The 13,217-nt window shown below is 34.1% G+C and overlaps 1 protein-coding gene across 1 annotated transcript; it reads left to right on the top strand.

Annotated features, from left to right (window-relative positions):
- The first annotated feature begins 5,539 nt into the window (after nt 1–5,539).
- On the top strand, nt 5,540–11,722 carry LOC108723558 (probable serine/threonine-protein kinase clkA). The gene is made up of 4 exons (XM_018449400.1): nt 5,540–5,731; nt 7,542–7,728; nt 7,911–9,371; nt 9,983–11,722. Exons 1-4 carry the CDS (start codon nt 5,695–5,697, stop codon nt 10,290–10,292), a joined length of 1,995 nt encoding a protein of 664 aa, XP_018304902.1. The 5' UTR covers nt 5,540–5,694; the 3' UTR covers nt 10,293–11,722.
- The last annotated feature ends 1,495 nt before the right edge of the window (nt 11,723–13,217 follow it).

Raw genomic sequence — 13,217 nt, 5'->3', positions numbered from 1 at the left:
CAGATGTACTCGCATACGCTTAGCACCTTTTTGCATCCGCTTAAGTAAGAAACCTTGCGGTGGTACCTTGTTCGAAGAGTCGGTCGACAATCTTGAAACACAGAGTTATAGAGTCGAGCGCGAACGGAAACGCGTCTGTTTGCGCAACGTATGTATTTTTAGAGGAGAAAGGTATCGAGAATCATAACAATCGTGTCTCAAAAATACTCATTCCGAGTAGAATTTTTTGATCAATAAATGGCACGAACTAATAGACCAATGTTGCTTAAAGAGATAACGTTTCCTCAAGGAAAAGATTAATTGAACAAAACAACGCTCAAAAAATGTATATGTGAGCTCATTTTGCTTTAAACAACTTAAGGAAAAGTACGGAAGAGTTAAAATAATTGATTTTCCAAGATCACGATTATAATCAAGATGCTGCGCATCCGTATTTCGCGAAAGTAAGGCCAATGATGCTACGGAAAAAATGGTTCACTGAAACCTTTGACCTTCCGCGCGCTTTCTCCGAGCATGCCGGCAATCTGCCGCAGGAATTGTCATGCTCTTTGAGAAATTCACCAATGATTCAATATCGGTATGGCCTTTAAATGATAGTTAAAAGTTAGAAGTTAGGAAAGAAAGAAAGAACAAGAGAACGGAGAGACTTGCAAAGTTTAATTATTATCAACGGAAATTTACGAAAAGATCGTGCGAGTGAAGACGATAAGGGTGCGTTCGTCCAGTTCGTTTTCTTAATTGCCGCAGACTCGGGAAATTATTCTATGTGCATTTAATGAGGAAGAATTTACGTTCTTTAGTGGCGAGACTAATGACTCCTACGTGTCAGATTACTCTGGGAAGTAAATATCACGTCACGGTAGCCCAGGGCAGCTCCTTGTGGATTACTACTTGCCGGGAGAACGAAGCATATGGAGATTCTTGGATAAATTAATGTAAATTTCGAGTCAGAAGTTAATAATTGAATCTCATCAAAATCTAGACTAATGTCTAATACGTGCGTGATTATTTCTGAATGAAATTACAACGATTTCTCTCACTCTGGGATATTCGACGCATTTACATTAAACGAGGAATTAATAGATGTTATGCAAAGATTCAATGAAGGCTAAAAATGAATTATATAAAAACATTTTTCTGAAATGATGTGCAGATTGAAAAAAATGTACTAAATTTTAATAAATATTTGTTCAAATAGTATTAACTTAACATTTACTTACTGTAAATAAATATTTACTAAGTGAAAAGATGATAGTTAAATCAAATTAATGGTTCTTGTACTAAATAAATATATGTTTACATTTAAATTCAATTAGTATTATTTAAACAAATATTTATTAAAATTTAGTACATTGTTTTTTCAGTGTATTACTTATAATAAAACTATACATTTTGATGAGATATTAAGATTTACATTTTTCTAAGGTAAACTTAATTTTAATGTTCTGGTATTTTAAATGTTAGATTTAAAAAAGGTTGCGTTTATCTCACGATTATCTTTCTTGATTTTTAGAATTCTGCATTGTTTTTAAAAGTCGTTTTAGGTTCTCACAGGTTGCTGCTTAATGCGACGTATAATGTAAAATGAGGCAAGAAACGATTCGCGAGAGAATAGACTATAATTGGAGATATCCAAACGTCACCGTTATTATTGTTTTATATCGTCACCTAAAGAATCCTTCCCTATCATTCGTTTTTATCGAACGCGAAATCTGTCGCTCACGATTGCTCGCATGAGCAAGCGGCTAGGAATCACCGAAGAAGTTCTTACACCCACCATCGTACGACGACGAAGAATCGCTTCTGTAGGTGCAAATATCGTACCATCTACGAGAGAACCGAAGACAACTTTCGCCCTCCAAGGCTGAGAAGATTCCTCGCGGCATAGAGCTCATCGTAGCGCGCGTAATAGAAACGGACGGACGAACGGTCATTGAAAAATATAATGCCCGATTCGTTAATTGCCCTGTTACGAGGCACGTATATGCGTTGATGTCGAAAGCCTTTAATGACTAATAGATATCGTGTAAATCGACGAGAAACAGAACTAAACAAGTTTGATCTATAATGGATTTTATAGGATACGTGTTCACAAAACATTCTAGTGAACTCACTAGTCGCACGTTTATATAGCACTTGTCAAGAGACATTTAAAGTTATTTACATTGCTGAAAATAATTAAAAAATCACTATTTTTTATGCAAATTTTGAATATGTAAATCAAGATAAATCGTACCATCCTGGTGAAAAATTCTTATAATTTCATAATGTTTTTTAAGAAATTTAAATATTTTAAATTTATGGAAATTTTTGAAGAAATATCTTAAATTTTTTCAGAATTTTTAAGTTTTCTTCAGAAATTATAGAATGAGAAATCTTAGAACATCTCAGAATTCACATATATGAAGAATTCTAAAAGATTTAGATTTTCTTATGCAATGTTTTTAAAAAATGTTCTAATTCATATAAAAAGTCTGAGAAATTTTCCAAGAAGTTATAAAATTATACAGAAATTCTGAAAAATTTTGAAATTTACATAAAAATTCTGAAAAGTTATATAAAATATTCTAAGAAAAATTTTCTTAGCAGGGCAGCGACTAAAAAAATTGATTTATCATCTTTACAAATTTGTTTACTGAAAGAAACCGCCAAAATTAGATATATTAAAATCAATGTTCGAAAAATAGACATCTATCAAGAGATACAAATGTTAATTTCTTTGCCGCAAATGCAACGAGATCGAGGATAATTTTGCACGATGTTCTTTGGATTTAAATTCTAAAGCTATCGTGAATTTTTTTCGTCTCGTACATACTCACACAACGTATTACACCGGCGGCGCGCTGCAGGATGCAAGACAGGCTAAATTGCGAAATTTCAATTGTCGAGGTACGACCTCGATCTTCGTGCGACGGCGGCAAGTGAATTGGGCCACGTGATTCTTTTACTCGTAGACGACTCCTTTGCATGTTCTACGTCGCGTATCTACCTTAGCTTCAACCTACGGAAGTGACCTTATCTCATCGAAGAATCGAATGCTACAATTCCATTTGCAACGAAACCTCCTCTCTGATCGCAAACGATTTCTATCCGTACGTGAGTCCATTCGTTCTAATTAGTTGCTAACTGTCCGGGATTATGTACCTAATATCAGAGAAAACCTGTGATGAGAAAGTTTAACTTCGAAGTTCCAAGATACTAGAAGTCCTACGTTTCGACAAAGGTATCTAAATGCCACTGAAGAATTCTCTAAGTCTGTGTAATTTTCGCACAATTATCCGGCAAATTTCGCTCAGCTATTTCAAATATTTAACATCCCTAGAATGTAGTCTCGAATAGCAGAACGACCTGCGAGGCCGTTCATGGATATGGCGATTTAAACGTTCTAAACAAGATGCTCGCTGTTCCGTCCGTCGTAATTCCTCGGATTACTGCTGGAATGCAACCGAGCACTCCTTCGATGCACCCTCCAACGAGTGCAATGAGCCGCGATCTCGCGCTGGCAAAGGCCACCTAACGACCGGTCACGCCGAACTTACGCTAACAGATGAGACGTTCGAAGAGCGTTCCTATCGAAGATTAATTTAGAAGCATGAAAAGAAGAAACACGAACGATGAACGCAGAAGCAAAATATTTACATTTTTGTACATAAAACCCGTAAGAAAATAAAAGAAGAATCATCTTCTATTATAAAATTAAATTAATCAATAGTTGTGCGTTTAGCAGAATGTTTATTTTCATAACCGTTGGAAATTTTCTTCGCTGAGATAAGACTATTTCTCTCGATCTACAAGTATAATCTAATCGATGTAAAGTGCTTACTAAGCACTGACTTCTGCTAGAATGGCCATTTAGTTTTATTGAACATTTTTTTCATGGAAATGATGTGTCAAATATGGCAATTAAAACTTTCCACAGATCAATATTGAAAAAATTAAAAAATACAATTTAACAATAATTTAATTTACTTTTCTAAAAATAGGAAAATGTCAACTTTAAGATTCATTTCTTGAAAGTCCTCTTTAAACAATTTATAATTTAGAATAAAATTCTTGCCATAATTTTATGTCACGTACACTGTTAAATCTACTCTGACAGAAAAGCAGTATATCGTATTTGTAATTATACTTACATGGTAAAATAATTATGATTAGGAGCATCATTTTTATAGCTATTATTGCTATAATATTAGTAACAATAACCTTATATATATAGTTATAACATTTTATAATATAATTTACTATATGCAAATATGATTTATGTGGATAAAGATCATACAATTAGTTGAATGAATCTACATATTATTATACTATAATTCATATGGTCAAAATAATTATTTTATGGTTGTCCTAAAAAATGACTATAAATTATAGTTAAATTAAGGTTATTCCAACCTTTTTTTTCTTTCAATAGTGTTAAATTTAACCCAATTTGAGGAGCAGTGGCGATTCAAATTGGATTAAATTTGATACTAGATTTAACAGCAATAATGTAAAATAATGTAAAAAGTAACAAATAAAATTAAAAAATCAGATTATATACTTATGTATAAAATATATGTTGAAATATAAGATAGATCGTCTAATGGGGCTTAAGTTCTAAAAACACAAATCGTGTGAGTAAATGTGTGTGATAGATAGGAATTATCCATACAGTGGCGCAATCGCGAATATCCTTTCACACAAAATATAACTACTTTGAAATTCTATTAGAATAATTGACGCTGACGGGCATCGGCTTCTTTCTTTTATCTCTGTTGAAAGAGCACGCGATGTGTTTGTCTATCGCCACACCCTCCACACACGATTCAATGCAAAACGATACTTTCTTCCATCTGTAGATTGATATGAAACTCATCATCTACGAAAATAGTTACAACAGAACAGTCGAATAGTTAAAGATTCGATGTCATTAAAACGTTCGTGTTACGAACGCTTATCTCTATGCTACCGTATATCTTCTAATGATATTTCCAAGTAATCACGAATAAGAATCGACATGAAACGTTGAATTTAATGACTACCGCGCAATGCTTGCCGATCCGCCTTCTATGTCTATCCTTGACTTGATTTTGCAAAAGGGAACAGAATCTCGAGCTACAGAAGCTTTCCGCCAGGCAACTTCTTCCGTGCGTGAACAGGCGACACAATAACGGGCACCTACGCGTTATTATGCATCGCGCGCGAGAGAAGTCTCTTCAAGAGATGATAATGTCTCCCGCTTTCCCGCGCGCAGCGGTTTCTCCGGCACTCAGCCGCCTATCTACGTGGTAGTAAAAACGTGTAAGTTACACGGGAGTCTGCGCACGGTATGTGCATACCCACGTATAATACGTGCCATCGTCGCCGTTGGCTGCTTGGCGAACGAGCCCGGTTGCCGTAAGTGACGTAACGAGAAAGACGTTACGTTCCGTAGCGGACCCTGTTCACCATTCTCTTCTTCTTCGCGTACATGATGGTGCCCGGACCCCTTCCCCGTCATCCCGTAGCTTTACCCGGAGCCTCATCCTCCCAGAAGGCATCTTCTCCGCGCGCGCGATCGAGCCTCTTCTCTTCTCGGGTACAAACGTTCTCCACGCTGCTGCAGTCGCGTCCGCGAGTCTGATCGCGCAGGTAACGCGTAGGAGTGCGAACCAAGTCCGAAAAGCTGAGTGAATCCGGAGAAGAGGGTATCCAAAGGACTCGACGAAAAATATGGAGTCCATCAGGCGATATCTCGTTCTAATCTCGGGTACGTGTAATTGATACGACAGAGTGGAATTTAATCGCTAAAAGTGGACTATAAAAATCGCCATAGAATTAGTTTTTGCTGAACTTGCGATTTACCACATTTGATATCTATTTAAATAAATCAAAATGTGATAAATTGAAAATTCATCAAAGATTTTTAAGTATTACTGGTTTCTATGAACAAAATTTGAATCAGAAATGATTTATATTACTATTAAATAAAATTTTTTGAAATATGTCAAATTAAAGTAATTAATTTTAAAACTATTTAAAAATTTGGCATACCTCGAAGGATTTTGTTCAATGATAATTTAAATAATTTTTTATTTGAAATTTCGCGCGTTTATAAATCGGTAATAATTTCAATCGAAACAATCTTCGTACAGGCGGTACGAGTATGAATATCTACACTCTTTTATGTAGATACCCCTAAGTAGGAAGGTGCATCGACATCCATCGTTATTTATTCATTCACGAAAAGACGCGTTTGCTGTTCAAATCTTTAAATAATCGTACAACTGCAATTTTTTTTTTTAATACGAATACCAATCAATAAATCGACAAGGTCGAGAATTATATAACAATAAAAGAATATTCTCTTATAATATAGATTTCATAAGAATACATTTATTTTTAGAAAAAAATAGAAAAATTGCAGACACCGCATATCGATACGAGAACACATTAAGTTAATGTATCGTCCATTCTAATTTGTATATACAGGATAAAGCATCTAAAACAGGTCATCTGAATAACTCGCTTGTTTTTAACAATAGAAAGAAAAATTTCAAATAAAAATTATTGAGTTTCGAGAAGGACGTATTTTGGTCATGTTGATTTTTTTTCTAGATGGATTCGCCAAAAAGACATGAAGGTCACTTCATTTTTTAAATAGAACTGAATGATTTTTTTTTACATAATATGATTCCTTTAACTATTCTGTATATAAAAGTATTAAGGTAGAGATATCAAAAAACCAATAGTTTATGAGATATTTTATACTTTATTGTGGCACATATTGACATAAAATGTTAAATAACTCGTAAACTATTAATTTTTTGATAGTCGTACCTTAATACTTTTATGAACAGAATAATGAGATGAATTAATTGGAAAGAAAACGATAGTTGCTTTAAAAAAAATATGTAAAATATATGCAAAATGGATAATTTTTTAAATAAGCAACTATGTATTTTCTTTCCATCAATTGATTCGTCTCATTATTCTATTCATAAAAGTATTAAGGTACGACTATCAAAAAATTAATAGTTTACGAGTTATTTAACATTTTATGTCAATATGTGCCACAATAAAGTATAAAATATCTCATAAACTATTGGTTTTTTGATATCTCTACCTTAATACTTTTATATACAGAATAGTTAGAGGAATCATATTATGTAAAAAAATTCATTCAATTCTATTTAAAAAATAGAGGTGACCTTCATGTTTTTTTGACGCTTCCACTTATATAGAAGAAAAACGGTATGACCAAATTACGTCTCTCTCGAAACAATGCAATTTTTGTTTGAAACTTTTCTTTCTATTTTTAAAAGCAAGCGAATTATTTAGATGGCCCGTTTTAGATGCTTTATCCTATATAATAGACGTTCGATTATATTAAGAAATACACATAATAAAATAATAATAAAAATAGATATTTGGACGAATTACAATCCGTTTTTGTCGCTTTTTCTTTTTTATAAATTACAATGCAATTTTTTTTATTCGATAAATTTTTTAAATATATTTCACTGATTATATAAAGAATATTAGTTCCATAAAATTTAGGAATTTGCTATGTATTTCAGTGGGAATATTATGGAGCTGCGTACTAGGTCTCCAACGGCCACCACCAAGATATTCTCAGCAATACATGCCGGAAACCTCGTTCTCCTGTCGCAACAAGATTATCGGTAGCTATTACGCGGACCCTGAGACCGACTGCCAAGTCTTCCATGTCTGTGTCTCTGTGGCTGGTAGTATTCAAGATTATAAGTGAGTGATATATTACGATCTTGATAAGTTAAAATAAATTCTTCTCAATTTTTTATCACCAACAGTAAATAAGCATTCAATATGCCATTAAAGAAAATACATTTTGAATGAAATGTTGAAGGTTACGAGGTTTGGAGCCAACTCGCTGAATTCGCAGAATTATTCAACTATTTTTTACTTAGGTTCCTTTGTCCCAACGATACCGCCTTCGATCAAGAGAGTCAAACTTGTGCCGATTGGTACGACGTGGATTGCGAGGCCGCGACTCTCTACTATGCCAGCGATAATTTTGACTTGTATAGAATTGGTTCCGGCCTGGAATCCGTGCATTACGACAACTTGCGTAGTGACGCCGAGCCTCAAGATCATCTCCAGCGTAGCGAAAGCAGCGACGCAGTTCGATCCTCCGCGAACGCTGTGAATCGAGTATCTTCGTCCAACTACAACAATCGCGAGGTACTGCGAGGTAGCAGTAGCGGCAATTTGTATAACAGAAACAACAAGGAAGACGAATACGAAGATAAGTTGTATAAGGAGGAACAGGACAACAAGAAGAAAGGCGGCATTCGAAAGGCCAGTAGGAAGCAACAGTACACCGGCAATGGTAGTAGCAATTATTCGCCAACGTCCACCACGTCGGCACCAGCCGTGCCTAGTCAGAACACCTACAACGGCAATTATTACAATAGCAATGCGTATAATCAACGATCTACGACATACGCCCCGTCAACGACCATCCGATCTCAAGAGAACTACAACAAGAATCAGAACACGCAAAGATATAGCGTACCGTCGTCCACGTATCGACCTAGCACGACATACCAGGATACATATAACAACTATCAATCACCCAGCACGACTGCCAGAACAACTTCGAACAACGCCTACAACACAAACTTCTACAACGTCTACAACTCAAACTACAATCAACAAAATACTGGTAGTTCCGTTCAACAGAATACTGGCAGTTCCGTTCAAACCACAACTCTGAAACCGAGCAACTACAATCCGAAGACCAACTATCAGACTTATCAATTCGCACAATCCACCACCGTTCAGCCGAGTACTATAAATTATCAGACAAGCGATTACACCAATTATCAACAGAGGAGCTACAACAACATCCAACGAGGAAGCAGTGCATCAGTTGCGTACCAGTCCACCACACCCGCACCTACCGCTTATAATCATAATTACAACAACAATAACAACAACAATAATATCCAGTACAGACCAGCCACGTCCACTAGTCAGGACATTCCTCAAACTACTGCCAAATATTACGCCAACAATTTCGCAAGCAACAGTTATGCACCCACAACTTACAGTCCAGCAACGAAAAAATACGTAAACGTGGACAATACTGCCGCACAGACCGCTTTGAGGAACAACGATAACAGCCAATATTATGACAAAACGAGCCAAGGGAATAAGCCTTCCACTCAATACTACGATAGCACGAAAACGCCTAAGAAGGCAACTCAATATAATAATTATGACAACGCGAGCAGCGGCAAGTCATACTATATCGAAACAAGCACGGGTAGCTTCAACCTCGCAAGATCTTCCGCGGGAATTGGTTTCAGTCCCGCAAGTATCAATCATCTCGCCGAATCGCCGAAAACCACCACGCCGGTACCAAGGTAAATTCGAAGTTAGATTTACCAAAAACTTGACCAAAGGGGATAATGTCCTTAAATTCGCATTCAATTCTAAAAATTATAAACGAAGTTTATATTAAAAAGAAATTCATTTAATTAAACTAACAAAAGGACTCAACAAAAATGACATTGTAAACTTCGTTCACAAGATCAGGCAACCTGGGGTTTTTTGAATGCGAATTAATAATATTTTAGTATTTATACGATGAAAAAAATATTCTGATTAGACCAACAAAACTTAACAAAAATGACATTTTGAGGACAAACATAATTTCGGATTATGACCAGAAATTTTCTATTCGGTTTTATCAAAATGCCATTAGTGAGCCCTTTTATTGGTTTAATCAGAATATTTTTGTGTACAAATATATATATTAAAATATTACTAATTTAAAATCGAATATTATTCAGAAAAAAAATTTAATCGAGAATACAAGAAATATACAGACAAGGATTTTAGGATTTATCTTTCATCGAAATATTTCCTGTATTCTTGATCGAATCTTTTCATTTTACAAAAAAAAAAAAAAAAACAATTCTACAGAACATAGTATAGGAGAAGAAGATTAATTGCAGCGTTTTTTTTCTTGCAGACGGCCTTCTAGCGCTACCACTTATAACCCAAACAACTTCAATTCCAACGTTCAGAGGACCGCTCAGACGACGACGCCACGTGGAGTTACCTACGTCAGCGGATCCGCGAGACCGTTCACATCGACGACTAGACTACCTAGCAGCAGTAGTAGCAACAGCGCTAGCAGTACGACAGTACGACCAAAATCGGGCAAGAAGAACGATTACGATTACGCGTATTACGATAGCACGGGTGGCCTGGAATATGACGGAGTCGACCTCGAGCACGTCACAAGCAACAAAGAGTCCACGAAAATCGCGAGAAACTAAAACCATCTCGCCTCGTTATATACCGCGTCGAATCTCTTGAACCTCGATATCAGTGATGTAAAATTGAAGAGTATATACCTTGATAGCAAAGCTTGCGGAAACAGATTTTAAGCAGGGCCTGTTATCAATTTTTGATTGTAGAAAGGCAGCAAATTGTACCCAGAGTTTGTATTATCTGACATTGTCAGCAAATTGCTATTAGAAATATGACAAAGCTTGCTAGACATGCTTTATCAGCAGACTAGTAGAAGAAACCGAACAAAGTCCTGCATATCCTGACGGCAGATTGAGAGCAGAACCTGATTCGAGTAAACTCTTCTCGATTTCTGTCACCAATCTACTGGTATAGCCCTTTGTCGACAAATCCATAGCCAAATGCGGACACAGATGGCTATGATTTTGTAGTCAAAATCTGATCGAGTTTGCTGCCAATTTGCTGCCTATCGAGTTTGCTGCCTAAATTGCTAACATTTTGCTATCAAAGTAAATATCTCCTTGTAGTTTCAGATACAGATATATTTTTTGAATATCTGTATATTTATATCTGAATATATTTTTTGCAATGAAACAAATGTATTCGTAGAAGGGTTCATTATTTTTTAGTACTTACTCTAAAGTTTTAAAAATACATTTGATAATATTTCAAATCAGCTCTTCATACAATATTCAATGATACAATATAATCAAACAGAATTATACTATAGTGAAGCTGTTAATTAGCTGAAATTAAATGTACTTTTGAAGTATCTATATCTAGATACTAAATATAAAAGTACCTTTTACATCACTGATCGATAGGAGGAAATCTTGTTTGAATTATTGTTTATTAGTGGCCAGTCATCATCAAAATCGGTCTTCGATTAAGCGTTCGACTCGCGCAAAGAGACACGAAAAGGAAAGCGATATAGTATTGAATACCGATTTTGAAAGATAAAAAGAATCATCGATCGATATTATCCATTTAAATGCATATAGGATGTTCAATCGAGATTTGACGGCTCGTTTGCCGTTAACAATATAATTTTGTAGTTCAGTATTCTAGGTTAACTGTTTATAAATATTTTACGATGCTTAATCCGCACAGCATTGAGCGTCGATGTATCGATATTGCAAACATTAAGAAATTCTAGCGCAAAAGATTGATTCGAATTGTTCCGCCGACATTAATCTTACCCTTTTTATTTTGTTGCGTAAAAAAAACTGTTGAGATAACCGATTATTAATAACGCTTATTGTATTGGTACAGTAGTGCGAAGTTTGATTGTCGAAACGTTAAATTTCTCACATATTTTGTGCATGCATATCGACAAAAGCCTGCATAAAATGTGTTCAGAATAAAGATTGTTTAATTACTTGCGCCTCCCCTGAAGTATACGTACTGAGTGTATATACACTATAACTATTTTAATTAAGAAAAGCATTAAATAGCATGATTTATTATTTTATCCTATCCTAACAGTCGTTTTATATCCTATCTCACACACGCGTACAAAATTAAACTCTTCAACATACACGTACAAACACAATTCGTTTATGAAATATAAAGCATCATTTTCAATGCCGAAATTATATTATATCTACTAATACAGTTTTCAGTAATATGGTGCATCTAATGTTTTCGGACAAATTTTGTATGTAATTCACGAAAACAAATGAACATACGTATGAGTAGAAAAATGTCTGAATACCAATTAATAGTAACATTAATGTTAATGTTATAGTTTCACACTCAAAAATGTAATTGATATATCTACCATGTGTTACAGTACATACATTATTTATATTATTGAGTGTGAAATTAAAATGTTGATACTATATGTTAATTGGTGTTTACTGAGATATATATATATATATATATACACAATATATGGTTATATATATATAAAATCTCAAAATGCCAAAAAAACTGTAGATATTACGTGTAGATTGTAATCATACTAAATAATCGTTACATAAAACATCATGCCTATTCTCGGTGTTCTATCTTTTATATAAATTCCGATATTACCTGATGTCTATTTTATCACTGGACAATATCAAGGTCATAATCATAATTAAATTGCGATTGATTAAATAAGTAATTTTTATGATCAAAACAGTATTAATGACGATGCTTTTTTGTTTGTATGATAATAAAATTACAAATAGCAATCGCTATATTACAATAAAAAATAATCGCTATTGTTACTAGTTTCTATCATACATCTCAATTAATTCATTCGCTTAATCAGTTTGCGAGAAAATCCATCGTACAAGTATATTACGATCACATGAAATTCACTTAACAAAATTATCGGATGCGGAATATTACGATCGCATGGAGTTTACTTGACAAAACTGTTGTCTGTTCGTATAACTACAATATAATATACAATTTTTTAATATCTATAAACAAGGTTGGGTAAGTTAACATTTTTTATAAAACTAAGTTAAATTAAAGTTGACAGCCTTGAAAATTTAACTTAGTTAAGATAAAAGTTAATCCATAGTAACATTAATTGAATTAAAAGTTAAGTTAATGAAAAAAAGTAATTGAAAAGTTAAAAGTTAAATTTGTTTTATTTCATGATTTCAAGTTAACTTTTTTTAATTAAATTAAAAAAACTAAGTTAAAAAGTTAACTTTTTTAACTAATAAAGAAAAATTCACATATGTATTTCACGAATTTTGATTAGCTTTTGCGTGATTATTCTGGGATACAAAAAAATAATCCCTATAAAGCAATAAATTGCACTTCTGTGTATTTTTCGAGAAAATCGTAATTTTAGATCACGACGATGAATCGCTTTCAAACCTCTTTATTCTTTGGTTAAACATAAATGAAATATTTCATATTATTTAAAGTTAGAAAAATACATCTCCGACGAATGTATAAGTATATAATCCGTATAACGGCAACTAGCATTACTCAACCTTATCTATAAA

The sequence above is a fragment of the Mycetomoellerius zeteki genome, unplaced genomic scaffold (genome assembly GCF_001594055.1).
Source record: "Mycetomoellerius zeteki isolate Tzet28-1 unplaced genomic scaffold, Tzet1.0 scaffold244, whole genome shotgun sequence".
NCBI classification, from domain to species: domain Eukaryota; kingdom Metazoa; phylum Arthropoda; class Insecta; order Hymenoptera; family Formicidae; genus Mycetomoellerius; species Mycetomoellerius zeteki.
The sequence above is the reverse complement of the archived record's forward strand: the minus strand, read 5'-3'. Positions and strand labels throughout refer to the sequence as shown.